Source organism: Electrophorus electricus, chromosome 14 (genome assembly GCF_041902795.1).
Source record: "Electrophorus electricus isolate QZ-2024a chromosome 14, ASM4190279v1, whole genome shotgun sequence".
NCBI classification, from domain to species: domain Eukaryota; kingdom Metazoa; phylum Chordata; class Actinopteri; order Gymnotiformes; family Gymnotidae; genus Electrophorus; species Electrophorus electricus.
This window is the reverse complement of record NC_137510.1, coordinates 2,438,224-2,452,500: the sequence shown is the minus strand read 5'-3', so window position 1 is coordinate 2,452,500 and position 14,277 is coordinate 2,438,224. Positions and strand designations below refer to the sequence as shown.

Below are 14,277 nucleotides of genomic sequence, written 5' to 3'. Positions count from 1 at the left end.
GAGGGAGAGGAGAGGGGGAGAGGAGGGAGAGAGGAGGAGGAGAGGGAGGGAGAGGAGAGAGAGGGAGGAGAGAGAGAGGAAGAGAGCGAGAGGGGGAGAGAGGGAGAGAGGGAGGGAGGGGGGGAGGGGGAGAGAGAGGGAGGGAGGGAGAGAGGGGAGGGAGGGAGAGAGAGAGGGAGAGGGAGGGAGAGAGGGGAAAGGGAGAGAGGGAGAGGGAGAGAGGGAGGGAGAGGGAGGAAGTGAGAGGAGGAGAGAGAGGGGGAGAGGGAGAGAGAGAGGGGAGAGGGAGAGAGAGAGAGAGAGGGGGAGGGGGAGGGGAGAGAGGGGGAGGGAGGGGGAGAGAGAGGGAGGGAGAGAGGGGAGGGGGAGAGAGGGAGGAGGAGAGAGAGAGGGGAGAGGGAGGGAGAGAGAGGGGAGAGGGAGGGAGAGAGAGAGAGAGAGAGAGAGAGAGAGGGGGAGGGGAGGAGAGAGAGAGAGGTTCTAGATTATAGAAGCAAAATCTGTGGTTTAAACCATGCTGGTAGTCTGTGACTGAGACTAACTAACCATCTGACCCCTCACATACAGCAAAGTCCAGTCAGAGTGAAGCAATTTATCTGGAACACCAGGACAATGACACCACAACTCTCTAAATTACAGGCCTAGCAGGTCCTAAACAGAGAACATGAATTAGCGGAAAATCTCTACACCGTCAGAGAGCCACAGCAGAGACCGATGCTTACCGAGAACAGGCACAGAGACCAGAATCTGGCCAGAGAAACAGGCAGATATGAACAATCCTGGCTGCCCCAAGAGAGAAGACTGTGTGGTCACTGTGAGAGTGGTGAAAAGACTGTGTGGTCAGTGTGAGAGCGGTGAGTTCCAGCACTTTCTCTGCCACTGTAAAAACCTTTTTAAAAAATTACAGATACACCACGGTAAACTCCCAAATATTGAAATTCTCCCTCAATCTAAGAAACTACAAATTATTCTTTGAGAAGGAAAGCAGGTCTCATTTCAAAATATGTTGCAACACTAACAACCCCACCATACCTCTCACTATATAATAACCTTTATCCAATTATTTACTGTTCTTATTACTGTTCTCTTGTCTTTATCTAGTTTATTATAGTTTGTCACTTCTTTTGTTATTTTATTTATTTCCATTTTTATTATTATTACTTTAGGACTTTTATTGACTTTTATTGCTGTTTTGTTACTTATGACGGTCATGTTTGCTTTCACATTATTTACGTTGGAAAAATTGTACCTGGTGTGGTCATGGCAATAAAGCTACCTTGAATTGAATGGACTGGAAGGAATCTCTGCGCGGGATAAACCAAGCTGGTAGTCTGTGGGTGAGCGAGCCTCTGTCGTCTGTGCAGTGGCAGTGTGCCGACATTATCCTTCTCCCCCTTTATTTCAGCCTAGTAAACGTAAAAGTGCGTTCTACTTACAAAAACCGGAGTTTAATTGTGTTCGAGATTTTAAAAAATATATCAAACTGCACATTGTAAAATCTGTGAACAGGGTATTTATCAGGATTAAACTGTCTCTTGGTCTTTCCATATATCTCTCTGCTTCCCTTTCTCACTCTCTATCTCCCTCCCTCCCTCCCTCCATCTCTCCTTCCCTCCACACGCTCCCTCTCTCCTACTCACTCCCCTCTCTTCTCTGTGTTTCTGACTCAGTAACCTCCTCATTTCTCTCCCATGTTTGCACTCTGTCTGCCGACTCAGCTAATGTGTTAACGTCGCCGCACACGCGAGCACGCCCAGCTGTGTTTGCATTTATTACCATATGCTTGGTTTAATTATGGCCATCAGAACCCGTCTCTTTCTAGTTGCTGATGTTGTTCCTTACAGTTCCTCTTGACCTTTACCGTGACAGTTCGGCATAAGGAATGCCGAAAAGCAAACACACACACTGATGGTGATGCACACATGGGCAATTACTGTGTCTATACACACATCATGATGAGGGCGATTTGTAGAGGGAGCTGAACTCTTACTACCCCACTTACATACATCATAACTAAATGGATATACAGAAGCTTATTTCTAGTGTTGTCTAGTGTTGTATTCTTAGTAACCACTGTAGAACTGTGTGAGAAACTCATCTTTAATCCATCACACTCTTTCACACACATACACTTGCACTCATATAAACACACACGCACGCACGCACACACACACACACACACACACACACACACACACACACACACACACACCTGCAAGCACACACACAGGTGAACATTTTTTTGCCCATGAAGCTCTGTTAATTCGACCGATTTGATTCAGTCAGTCAGTGCTAGAAAGAGTCCGATTACATCTGGCCAGGTCACAGTCTGGGGTGAAAGCAATTACTCTACAAAAAAAAAAACCAACAACAAAAAAAACCAACAACCCCAGACTGTCCAGCTCTCTGCCACTGCAAACACTCTACCATGCATTGTGCCTCTGATACCCCCTTAAATGACCCCCACCCCATGGAGAACTAAACATAGCCGACCAAGGTCACGGTGAAGAGGAGGGCAGGGAAGGGCCCAGCAAAGGGGACTCCAGCCATGTGAATGGTCCCATTCAGGCTTCACACACTGGCTTATAGCCCCAGTCAGCTTCATCATCAACACTCAGTCCATCATCGTCCCCCTCCTTTTCTCTCTACCTCCTTTGCTTTCTTATTCTGTCTCTCCTTCTTTCCATTTCTCCCTCTCGCTCCCTTTCTTTCTCCCTCCATCCCTCCGTTTCCCCTCCGTTCTCCCTCTGTCTCTGCCTCTCTTACAGCTTCAGAACTACAGTCATTATTATTGTTGTTATTTGTGGCAGTAGAACTAAGGTATGGGGTGCTGGTTGAACTGTGTGGATGTTTCATTATCTGATGACTGTTATAACTGAAGGTTTAAAAGCCTCAACCTCGGTTTTAAGTTTTTATGTAGATGAGCCCGTTATTTTAATGGTGTTGCACGTTTTACAGAGTGAAGGAGAGATGCTGGCAGGGAGGGAGAGGGAGAGAAAGTGAGAGAGAGAGAGAGAGAGTGAGAGAAAGTGAGAGAGAGAGGGAGAGTGAGAGAGACTCCCTCTTTAAGTTCAAGCCAGATGGCTGTCTTTTCTTGCATGAGATTAAAAGATGTTTCTAATTCACAGTTTTGCATTCTGGGCAAATGGATATCACAGGGCTAAATCACTTCTCTTTTGAAAGAGCCACAGCGGGGAGAGAAGGAGAGGGAGAGGTAGGGAGAGAGGGAGGGAGGAGTGAGAGAGAGAGAGAGAAGTTCTCTCTCATTGCACGGCTAGGTGAGCGGCTACCCGGGCCTGTGGCTGGGTGCTGCAGAGACGACGTTTGATTCCTGGAAAGTGGTCGATGTTAATTGACTGCTCGGGGAGGTAAAAACTATAACGGCTCATTATTAGGCGCGAGCACAGACGCGAGGGTGTAGGGTGATCGCAATAATCACAGACACGATAAAAAGACAATCAACTAAAAGAACAATGCTGAAAATACAGCTACATGTTTGTAAGTGATTTGTTTGTTCTCATATGCATAAGATAATAAACAAACAAAGAGCAGAAATGGATGCGTGTTTGAAAAAGTGAGGAAGATTCATTCATTATTTTCATTTGAAAATATTAAAAAAAAAATACAGTTAATTGATTTATTCTTGTTTTTTAATCACACGTTTAAAATGATGTTGAAAGTTGGTATGGTATAATATGCTTTGATTTTCTCTTGTAATGTCCCTCCCTGTCTCCACTGATGTGTATGTGTGTTTCATACTGTGACTGACTGATCACACTATTCTTCCCTCCTATTTTCTTTTTGTATGCACAGGTGGAATGTGCTTGGCCTGCAGGGGGCGCTGCTCAGCCACTTTGTGGAGCCTGTGTACTTGTACAGTTTGACAGTGGGGAGCCTGAGGCACACGGGTCACCTCTCCAGAACACTGAGGCAACGCCTGCCTCACCTGGGACCGCTCCCTACCTGCTACCGGCGCAGCCAACCCGTCCTCTGCAGTATGGCCACCTCCACACACCCCCACACCCCCACACCCCCCGCAGAGTGTTACGGTGGGAAACGCTGAACCCTGCGGTGCAGTGGCCCTCTGAAGCTGCAGTACAGCAGTACCACTCTAACACACTCTGTCACATTGACACACACACTCCGCGGAGGTCCACAGACATTTTTAACCCTAATGTGTCAGGTTGACGTTAATGTCCTAAAGCCGCAGGCAGGAAAAAGCCACGCCAGGGACAGGCCAGACTTTAACCAGAGGACAAGGCACATAAACAGAAAAAGTTAGTAACTAGTGTTGCATGTTATTAAACGTGATATAAACATATTATTCAGCGTGTTATTAAGCACACTTTTAAGTATGTCCTTAACTAAACTGACCAGGCAATTACTATAGTTCATGGGCAGGGCTCAGAGCACACACAGGTACATGTTTGGTGGGTGGGCTCAGAGCACACACAGGTACACATTTTGGTGGGTGGGGCTCAGAGCACACACAGGTACACATTTTGGTGGGTGGGGCTCAGAGCACACACAAGTACACGTTTTGGTGGGCGGGGCTCAGAGCACACACAGGTGTTCAGTGGGTGTGGTTTGGAGCACACACGGGTGTGTGGTCAGCAGGCGGGGCTCGGAGCACACACGGGTGTGTGGTCAGCAGGCGGGGCTCGGAGCACACACAAGCGCATGTTCGGCATAGTTCAAGAAGTTGATGGTCCAGAGTTTGCGTACATTTACCTCTGCTAGAGGATGGATCAATGACCTTTTGCAGAGCAAACATAAAGCCCCACCCACACACAGCCGCGCAGCCAGCGATCCGCGCTGACCTGCAAAGACTCTCCCCCGGGACACGTGACCTGCAGCCGTGAGCAGAAGGGTCCTGTCTCCATCCCACTCCGCCTCATCCCCCACAGCCTCCACACTATTGGATCTGTCCTTCATCCCCATAATCAATTTAATCACACACCTTATCAGCAGCGTGGTGGGGAGCAGACCCGTCTGCCAGGCCGGGGCGCCGCGCCTCCCCCCACGGTCTCCTCCCTGGCTTTGATCAGCGCGCCCTCCATTGTGCCTGTTCCGTTGTTGGGGGAGAAAATGGCCTGGTTATTTTAAGCCCAGCTGTCAAAAACGAACAGAGGTCCCCTCGAGCGACGCCGGGCTGTTATCGCGCCGGAGCAAAGCAGTCCTTCGGCCCAATCAATGAGTCCGTCCTTCAAACGCCACTCACGCGTGCGCGGCGGCTTCCACCATTAACGCTTAAAGGACTCGCGTGTGCATGGTTAAAAAGAAAAAGGAGCGTGATTAATGTTACAGAAACGCTGAAGCAAATAACCGCAGAGGGGAGGGGTGGTGGTGTTGAGTCGTGGGAGGAAAATGTCCTCAATTAAAACTGAAATAACTGTTAGTGGAGCTACTTGCCATAAAGGGCGAGTAACAGAACAATGTCTGGTGTAGGAATTGATCAAGATTTCATGAAGAGGAAGAGAAAAAAAATCAAATGGTCTATTGAAGATATACGAGTGGAGTCAATGAGGGTTGTAGCATGAGGCATGAATGGAGAGAAATAAAGAAAGATGGAGGAAGAGACCAAGAGAAAGGGAGACGAGAGAAGCACACACACACAGAGGGAGGAAGTCTATTACCGCATGGCAAAGCAATAAGAGACAGGATCATTGTCATGGTGGCAGGCAATTCATTCCACCTGTTCGAAAAAGTATAAAGAAAGAGAGAATTGAGATTTGAACACGCTAGGTGGGGGATTACTGTGCAGCTAGCACGCTAGGTCTTTGTGTTTGCCATCGTCGAGAGCAGATTTCATCCTGTGGCCCATTCTCCACCTGTTTATTATTGAAAGCATTCGTGAGGTACAGAGTGATTTGGTAAAAGCTGTAGCTCATGGACAGCTTTGCTTTGCTTTAGAGAGTGTTGGCTCATAGACAACATTTAACTAGCTCACAGACAGCATTAGCTCACCTTGTTAGCTCACAGACAGTTTAAGATCACAGTACTTGGATGTATTCTATGAGTAAATGACAAAGCACTTTTGTAAGTCACTCTAGATAAGGGCGTCTGCTAAATGCCGTAAATGTAAATACAGCATTAGCTGTATCTCAGACAGCTTTATTTTTAACTCCGTCAGCTTTAGCTCACAGATTACAGTTTTAACTCTGAGACAGTTGTCATTTTATCTCTGACAACTCCTTGGCAGGTTTCACAGAGAGTTTTAGTTCACAGCTAGCTTTAGCTTTAGTTCTCAGCATTAGCCTCACATTCGTGTACAAGCTGTTCTCATATCATACCAGTAGTGTTCAAGATGGCATATTGGCAGTGGTTTCTTATTTTGTTTCACTGTTTGTAGTTTTTAGTCATGAAAACCAATATTTGTTTCTCATGTTTACATTAAATTCACACAATAACAAATTCACCTCCTGACAGATTCCTGTCAGTAAAGTTCCAAGAGGTGGCAAGGCAGATGTTTCAGAACTGCACCCAGGAGTCCAGTGGGTCGTCTATGAGCGAGCCCTCCTGTGGCAGGGTGGGTTGTGTGCCATCTACCTGTGTTCTCAGCACCGAGTGCTCAGACCAGAGACCAAAGTGCTGAGAGGTGTTGATTGAGTCTGAGAGAGCATTTGTATCCACCACCAGTGTTTAGTGCACAGGAAGTGCCTCAAACACACTACATTGGACCCTTAGATGCACGCGCTCGTCCTAACGAGACACTCCGGCACTCACATGCTCACAAGCAGCCAGTTAGCTGCGTCTGGGTCTACTGGGTCTCTGACACCCTCTCATCTCGAGTGACCTTGTTCATACACGCTTTCTCACGCTCAGCCCCTCTCTATCTGTCCCTGTAAACCCAACACTGTCAGCCTCACTCTCTTTTGATAACACTCAGGAAAAAAACATTTAGGTCTAGGAATTTTTATTTATTTTATTTTTTTTAACACGATAACCTCACCTTCAGTCTGAAAACTTGAGCTAAACTTGGGGCTGCTGGTTGATTAGGACACACCTACTCCACACCTGTACTTATGGGCATCTGATCCAGTTTATTGTCTTACCAATCCAATGTACTTTATAAGTTCACTGACTGTTGGTAACATGCTTTGTTTTCGGCACAATTGTGCTGCTACTGGCCTTTTTCATAAATGGCCTGAAAGGGTAGCGATGTCTGGATATTTTGGCATCCGGACAACAGCACCTGGCCTTCGATGAAAACCAGGTCACTCATGAAAGAGCCGATTAATGACTGCCAACATACACATGGTACAGGAATCTAGTAGAGTCAGTCAACTGACATCAGAGCAAACGTGGTGACTGAAGAGTGTAGAGAGTGGATAAACAGAAACTAATCACTAAGTTCTGGAGAACTGTGGACTTCTGCCCTGTGACGGTGCTTTGTGTGCATTAATACTACTGATGTTTTTCACACAGAGATAGCATGGCATGTTTAAAGGCTATGTACCCGTGCAGCTATCACAAAACAAAGCACAGAACATCATAGTTTGTCATGTCAGTAACGTAGATGGTAGACAGCGTAAACTAGCCAGTTTCTCCTTACTGTCAGATAGGGTGAGTGGCCTGTTGGTGACCTGTATTGGCCTGTACAAGGATGAAGATGATGATGAAGCATGGCATAAATATTAGTGACGCGAGATGTCATGTTCAGTTGCCCTTTTAGTAGGATATATTTCAGCATTCGATTACTAGTGGTCATGTGGTAAAGAACAACAGTTTAAATCTCGATAGTGAGATGTTAGCTGTTTCTTAGTGTTAACAGACAGGGGCTTCATCCGTAGGCGCTCACAGATCCTGGGTGTGGTTCTTCCCGTGTGTGTTGTAGGTCTCGGCAGCGGCGGGTTGGGGCGGCAGGTGAAGGCTCCGTGCTACGGTGTGAACTGGACCGTTGGGGATGCGCAGCTGGAGGCGATCAACGCGTCCACGGGGAGACGGAAGGAGGGCACGACGCCATCCCGACTCTGCAAACACGCTCTGTTCGAGCGCTGGAACAGACTGTACCGCAAGGTGAGAGCCAGTCTGGGACCCCCTGTTCGGATCACACCACCCTAACCGCGTCGTTTGTAGGCTTCCTTGCACTTTTATGAATATGTATGATAAATATGCACCATTAATAGCCTGGGCATATTTCAGGCACTCTGCCAAATCATTATGTCACACATGAGGTGTAACCTTTGGTGAAGTTAAATGACAAGCTGGCAGAAAGTCAGGATGTTGTATTAATCTGGCTTACTGTGTAGTTTGGAAGTGTGTGGCTTTGGATGCAGTCTGTGCGTTAAAGGAACACACATCACGTTTCCAGCCACTAGAGGGTGATGCTCACTGGACTGATGGATCAGGTGAAGGCTCTGGTGGCAGATGATGTGGAGAGGTTTAGGATGCAGGTTCCAGACTGGAGTCAGCTCTGTTCGGAGGTTCCAGGATAACCTCTTATTCCCAATTTCATACTTTTTTTTTTTTTCATTACTACTGCCACTTTCAAACCCTCATGTACTTATACGGGTGGATGTGCAGAAGACTAAGAATGATTCACTCCTCTCTGGTGAGCGCTGTCTGAAGGCGTCCTCGTTAACCAAGGACAGAAGCCTCTGCATTTCGCACTGGGCTGTTCTGAGCAGACACCAAAGTGGCAGGTTCAGACGGTGGGAGAACATACCACGCTGTGTGTCTCGTCTCCAGGTTCAGGTTCACTGTGTAATAAGACATACACGCCGCTGTGGAGGTGTAGCCTGTAGAAAGAGACACCCAGACAAGCCTACGAACAATCGGTGACAAACAGCGGTGACTCATTTTGAAGACAGCAATTAAGAGGCAACAACCATCAAAAAAAGGACAGTTTTTTCCTTCCATGTCTAGACCACCATCCGGTTTAGAATAAAGGAAAAATGATTATTCCCAATGACTCCTGTAATAAAGACAGTTGAACTCGGAGAGTTCGCGTCCTTATCCCCGCCAAAAGTTAAGACGCGTGCAGCGTATAAATCACCAGAATGGGTCAGCGGTGGAAGCACGCTGCGGTGAGGCTTTCGGCAGCGAACAGAAGGAGCGCAGCAGAGTTAAAGGGCCTTGCTTCTCCGCGGAGGAGAACGACCTGAGCTGCAACCTAGGACGGCGAGAATGCCAAGGCCACAGCGTTTTGTAGCAGAGAGCAGCGCCACCTTCCCGCATCGCAAATGAATTTCACTTTCTAGAAAAGAATAACTGAGGGGGAACGAGACCCCATCACGGGAATGTACGGACGGGCTCCGGCTGTTCCGCCAAATGGCGGCAGTTAAAGAGCAATGATGGCGGAGCTGGGAATCCTGGGAAAAGACACTCCAGCCGCTGCTCGTGGCAGTCAGAAACGCTAGAGCACACACACTAATCTCCAAAGAAACTTTACTTTTCTTCGCTCCTCTTCATCTGCTGCGCAACTTCTATCTTGTTCTCTTTGTGTGTGTGTGTGTGTGTGTGAGTGAATGAACACACGACAAAAGAAACGCACAAAAGCTCAGAGAATGTTCAATTGCTTGTGAAATTTAAATGGGGAGATTACACAGCTGTTGAAGTTCCCTGTTTGTGCCGCCTCATTCGTTTTGTTTTTCTCTCTCTCTCTATCGTTCTGCAGCTGGTAGTGAGAGGCCTGGGTTCGAGAGACGCGCCTTTGATGTATAGCGAAGCTAAGCAGGCCGCTGCCTCCTACCAGACTGTGAAGGAGCACTGGCTGCGTGTTCTGCAGGACGCAGGCCTGGGGCCCTGGGTGCGCAAACCGCCCGAGCAGGAGCACTTCCTGCCCACCGCGTGACGCTGCGCCAGACCATGAGAGCCCACATGAGATTGGCTGGAGCAGACCGCAGAAGTCGATATCCTAACCTGCACTCTGCAAGGCGAGGCAGCCTACCCGTTACGCTCGGGGCAACATGGCCCTGATGAATGGTGGCAACCAGCCCCCCCAAAAGGGGGCCAGGGGCACCTCGAATGGCAATGATTCTTACAACCTTACACTCCCAAACTACAGTCCCCTTTTTCTGATCACCGTCACACTAGTCTAAAAAGTGTGTGTGTGTGTGTGTGTGTGTGTGTGTGTGTGTGTGTGTTCACCTTCACCAAAGTGAAAAGCAACAGCCATCTTGTCATCACTTGCCTGTTTCCGGATGGTTGGCCCCAGCAGAGAGTTCTTGCACACTGTCCAATTAAGAGCCTTGTCAGAATGATGCGCTCTCGCTCTCTCTCTCTCTCTCGCTCTCTCGCGCTCTCTCTGTCATTCTATGTAATGATTCCACCAAAAAAAAGTGGGTGATGGAGGGTTTGACATTGCACAGACAGGTTAATTCACACCCTTTTCAGTGTGCAGCGCAGGGAATATGAATCAGGGAAAGGCGGTAATGGTGACAAGGTAACATAAATGGTGCCATTAAGATACACCGGCTCTCTGCAGAGGGCTTGGCATGGCAGGCTAGCAGAGTAAGGGCCTTAAAAACCTTTCCCCCGACCCACTTCACAGGTGACATGCTGTTTTTCTGTTACTTGCTACCACTGTGTATTTACAGGGAGGGTGAGGATTATACCCCCCACACAACACCCCCCCCACGTCATTTGGAAGAAAGGACACCAGTGTTGTTGGACAGATGTTGCGCAAGGCCTAGGGTTGTTGAGGTGTCGGTTCATGGTTTAATTTATGTGCCCTGAATGGCGTTTGGTAATGGCCCCTGTTTAACCTGGACAAACAAAGTCAGCATGTAGATTGCAGTCAGGTATTCTGGATCTTGATGTTTTTCCCTCCTCTATGTGCACCTCTGAAGTTTAGCATGCGAGTTCTATAGTACCAGGGAGGGTTTTTAGGAGGGAAAAACAAAAACAAACATTGAATCTCAATACTGTCTTTCACTGTGATAGTTTTTTTTTTTGTTGTTATTCTCTCCATTTTCTCAAAGACCCATTCATCATCTGTCCAGTAGCTAACACAGCACAGGGAACATGAATAACATGCATTTTCTACGTTGCTGTCAGGGATCTGAGAGGTAGCCAGGCTGTGACAGGCAGTGATTAGCTTTTAACACAAGTTTTGTTTTCTGAAGTACTCGTGTTTATTCTTTTGGACATGGGGATCCTTTGTAATACTTTGATGTTTGCATGGTGGCACCAGGCTCTGTTGCACCTCACCTGGACCCCAGAGGAAACGGCTCTTACCTCAACTTCTTTTGGTCAGTTTTTATCATTGGCTAATCTGGTTTTGAGCCACCTTTCCCAGTTAGAGTACACTGGGACCCGTAGTGTCACAGGCTCACGGCGGACCTCTACGGTGGACAGGAACGCAGGTTTGTTGCCTTCGTTGAGATCATAGTTCTGCTTTTAGCTCACGTGGTGCCCCACCCGCAGCTATCAGGAGTATGTTGTGTTCACTTTAGGTTCATTTTTAACCTTTACCAAAACCCTTTAAAATACTATGAAGGCTGTAACAGCGACACCTAGTGGTGACGAATGTTAATTTTCACCTTTTCTTCCGTTGTCTCTAGAAATGTTATAAAAACAATCCTGAAAGATGCATAGATCACGGTTTTTGCCACCCTTAGTGTTCCCTGAATTTGAGAGTAACAGGAGAGTAACGTTTGGTAGGCAGACATTGCTACACGGCAGGTTGGTTTGGAGACCGTCCTCTGTGTCTTCCCAGGCGTGAACAGTTAGTGTGTAAGGAGCCAACATCATGTTCTGCACAAATCCTCTCAACAGGCATCATGAAGGGTAACGTGTGCAGGGGGTCCAGCGGGTCTTCATGTCATTACCATGGAGTCTAGACACACTGGGGCTCTCTTCCTCTCCCAGTCTGAGAACTAGCCCATTTCCAGTGTCAGTACTGGTTAGTTATACAGCACATTAGCTTTACAGTAATATTAGCATTCAGAAATGTCAGCCTGCCTTCATAAACATGATTTTCTCTGAAAAAACTAAAGGTCTGGGCTGTCTCTTGTGGACATTGTTGACATTTTGTCCATTGAAATGTCCATTTTCCTACTCTTAACAGGTTGAGCATCTTGCGTCTTTTTCCAGCTACGTCACGCTGATGAGATTTCTAACGGACAAAGTGAAAGCAGGCGTGTCAGTAGTAGACATGGTCCACGGGCAATACTGTAATATTGACTGTACATTTTGTAAACTTTGTACAAACAAAGGGAAAAATAAACGAGATGTCTAAATAAGATGTAAATTTAAAAACTACAATTACATGCTGCTAAAGTCTGTAAATTGCACTTAAGTTGTACTTTAAAGGTGAATGTTTATGTGAATAAAAACAACATAAACTCAAACAGGCTTCAAGTATTTGTCTCCTGCTTGTTTGACCACCTTAAGGTCAGAAGTTTATATATAGAGTTAATATAAGCAAGTTTATGGACTGTCAGAACTCTAACTGGTGTCAGGATCCCAGAACACCACAGCTCAGGAATAAACCAGGGTCAGGATATCGGAACACAGCAGCTCAGGAATGAACCAGGGTCAGGATAGCAGAACACAGCAGCTCAGGAATAAACCCGGGTCAGGATACCGGAACACAGCAGCTCAGGAATAAACCAGGGTCAGGATACAAGAGCACAGCAACTCAGGAATAAACCCAGGTCAGGATACAAGAGCACAGCAGCTCAGGAATAAACCCAGGTCAGGATACAAGAGCACAGCAGCTCAGGAATAAACCAGGGACAGGATACAAGAGCACAGCAGCTCAGGAATAAACCAGGGTCAGGATACAAGAGCACAGCAGCTCAGGAATAAACCAGGGTCAGGATACAAGAGCACAGCAGCTCAGGAATAAACCAGGGTCAGGATACAAGAGCACAGCAGCTCAGGAATAAACCAGGGTCAGGATCCCAGAACACCACAGCTCAGGAATAAACCAGGGTCAGGATACCAGAACACCACAGCTCAGGCATAAGCCAGGGTCAGGATACCAGAATACCACAGCTCAGGCATAAACCAGGGTCAGGATCCCAGAACACCACAGCTCAGGAATAAACCAGGGTCAGGATCCCAGAATACCATAGCTCAGGAATAAACCAGGGTCAGGATACCAGAACACCACAGCTCAGGAATAAACCAGGGTCAGGATCCCAGAATACCATAGCTCAGGAATAAACCAGGGTCAGGATACCAGAACACCACAGCTCAGGAATAAACCAGGGTCAGGATCCCAGAATACCATAGCTCAGGAATAAACCAGGGTCAGGATACCAGAACACAGCAGCTCAGGAATAAACCAGGGTCAGGCTCCCAGAATACCATAGCTCAGGAATAAACCAGGGTCAGGATACCAGAACACAGCAGCTCAGGAATAAACCAGGGTCAGGATCCCAGAATACCATAGCTCAGGAATAAACCAGGGTCAGGATACCAGAACACAGCAGCTCAGGAATAAACCAGGGTCAGGATACCAGAACACTTAGGACTGCTCAGACCATCACATCTCACATTTTGACAGGCACGCCAATTCAGTGCAGTGGAAACGTCATAAGACTCCAGAGCTTCAGGGACTGATGTTCCCTCAGGAATGGGAAGCAGGTCCAACCTGGTCATTACCTTGTCATGCACAATGTCTCTTTGAGCAAAAGTAAACGGACAGCTCAAACAGAACAGCTTTGTGACCTGAGATAAAGCACACTACACCCCAGAGGTTAGAAGGTGCTATGACTGAAGAGATGGCCCTTTGCTGTGCCTGGGAAAGTTGAAGTGCTCCGTGAGGTCATAGCACAGGGGCCAATGAAGGACATTAGCTGTAAAGGCAGTTACATGTCAACATGGATGTTAACATCGTCTACACAAAGATGACTCATGAGAAAAAGCCCAGTGAGCAAATCACAAATTCTTTCATTTGCATATTTAGTTATTTTTTATTTTTCTTATATGATATGAAATTAAATCTGACGTCTTCTATGGCACATGGGTGTTTTCAGGATCAACTGCTCGGTCCTAGTGACTTTAATAGTTAGCAGACACTTGCCCATTAATTAAAGGGGCCACGCTGGTGAAGGGCAGACCAGTGATATCACCAGGTCTGATATCAACAGGTGACCTCCCAGAGGCGCAACATTATAATCTCACACACGTGTCTGGACGCAGAAGCGGAAAGGTTCCCCCGTGAAGCAGCTTTAACAGTGCAGACAGATGCTGAACTCTCACATGAGACCGCGTCGCTACGCACAGCATTCAGTATCACTGAACTCAGTAAATATAGTTGTTTAAAAAACTGCACCTTCTGCTGGTCTCCTGCTGGAGACTATAAAATCCTTTTTCACACTG

At 47.1% G+C, this 14,277-nt stretch overlaps 1 protein-coding gene across 2 annotated transcripts in view; it reads left to right on the top strand.

The window, feature by feature from the left end:
* The window catches only part of adarb2 (adenosine deaminase RNA specific B2 (inactive)), a 117,354-nt gene extending 105,068 nt beyond the window's left edge, over positions 1 to 12,286 (top strand). For both annotated transcript variants that reach the window (XM_035531203.2, XM_081696437.1), the window contains exons 8-10: positions 3,814 to 3,995; positions 7,838 to 8,019; positions 9,620 to 12,286. In XM_035531203.2, the coding sequence (XP_035387096.1) occupies positions 3,814 to 3,995; positions 7,838 to 8,019; positions 9,620 to 9,796 (541 nt within the window). In that variant the 3' untranslated portion in view covers positions 9,797 to 12,286. The remainder of the gene's footprint in view (positions 1 to 3,813; positions 3,996 to 7,837; positions 8,020 to 9,619) is intronic.
* Positions 12,287 to 14,277: the final 1,991 nt, after the last annotated feature.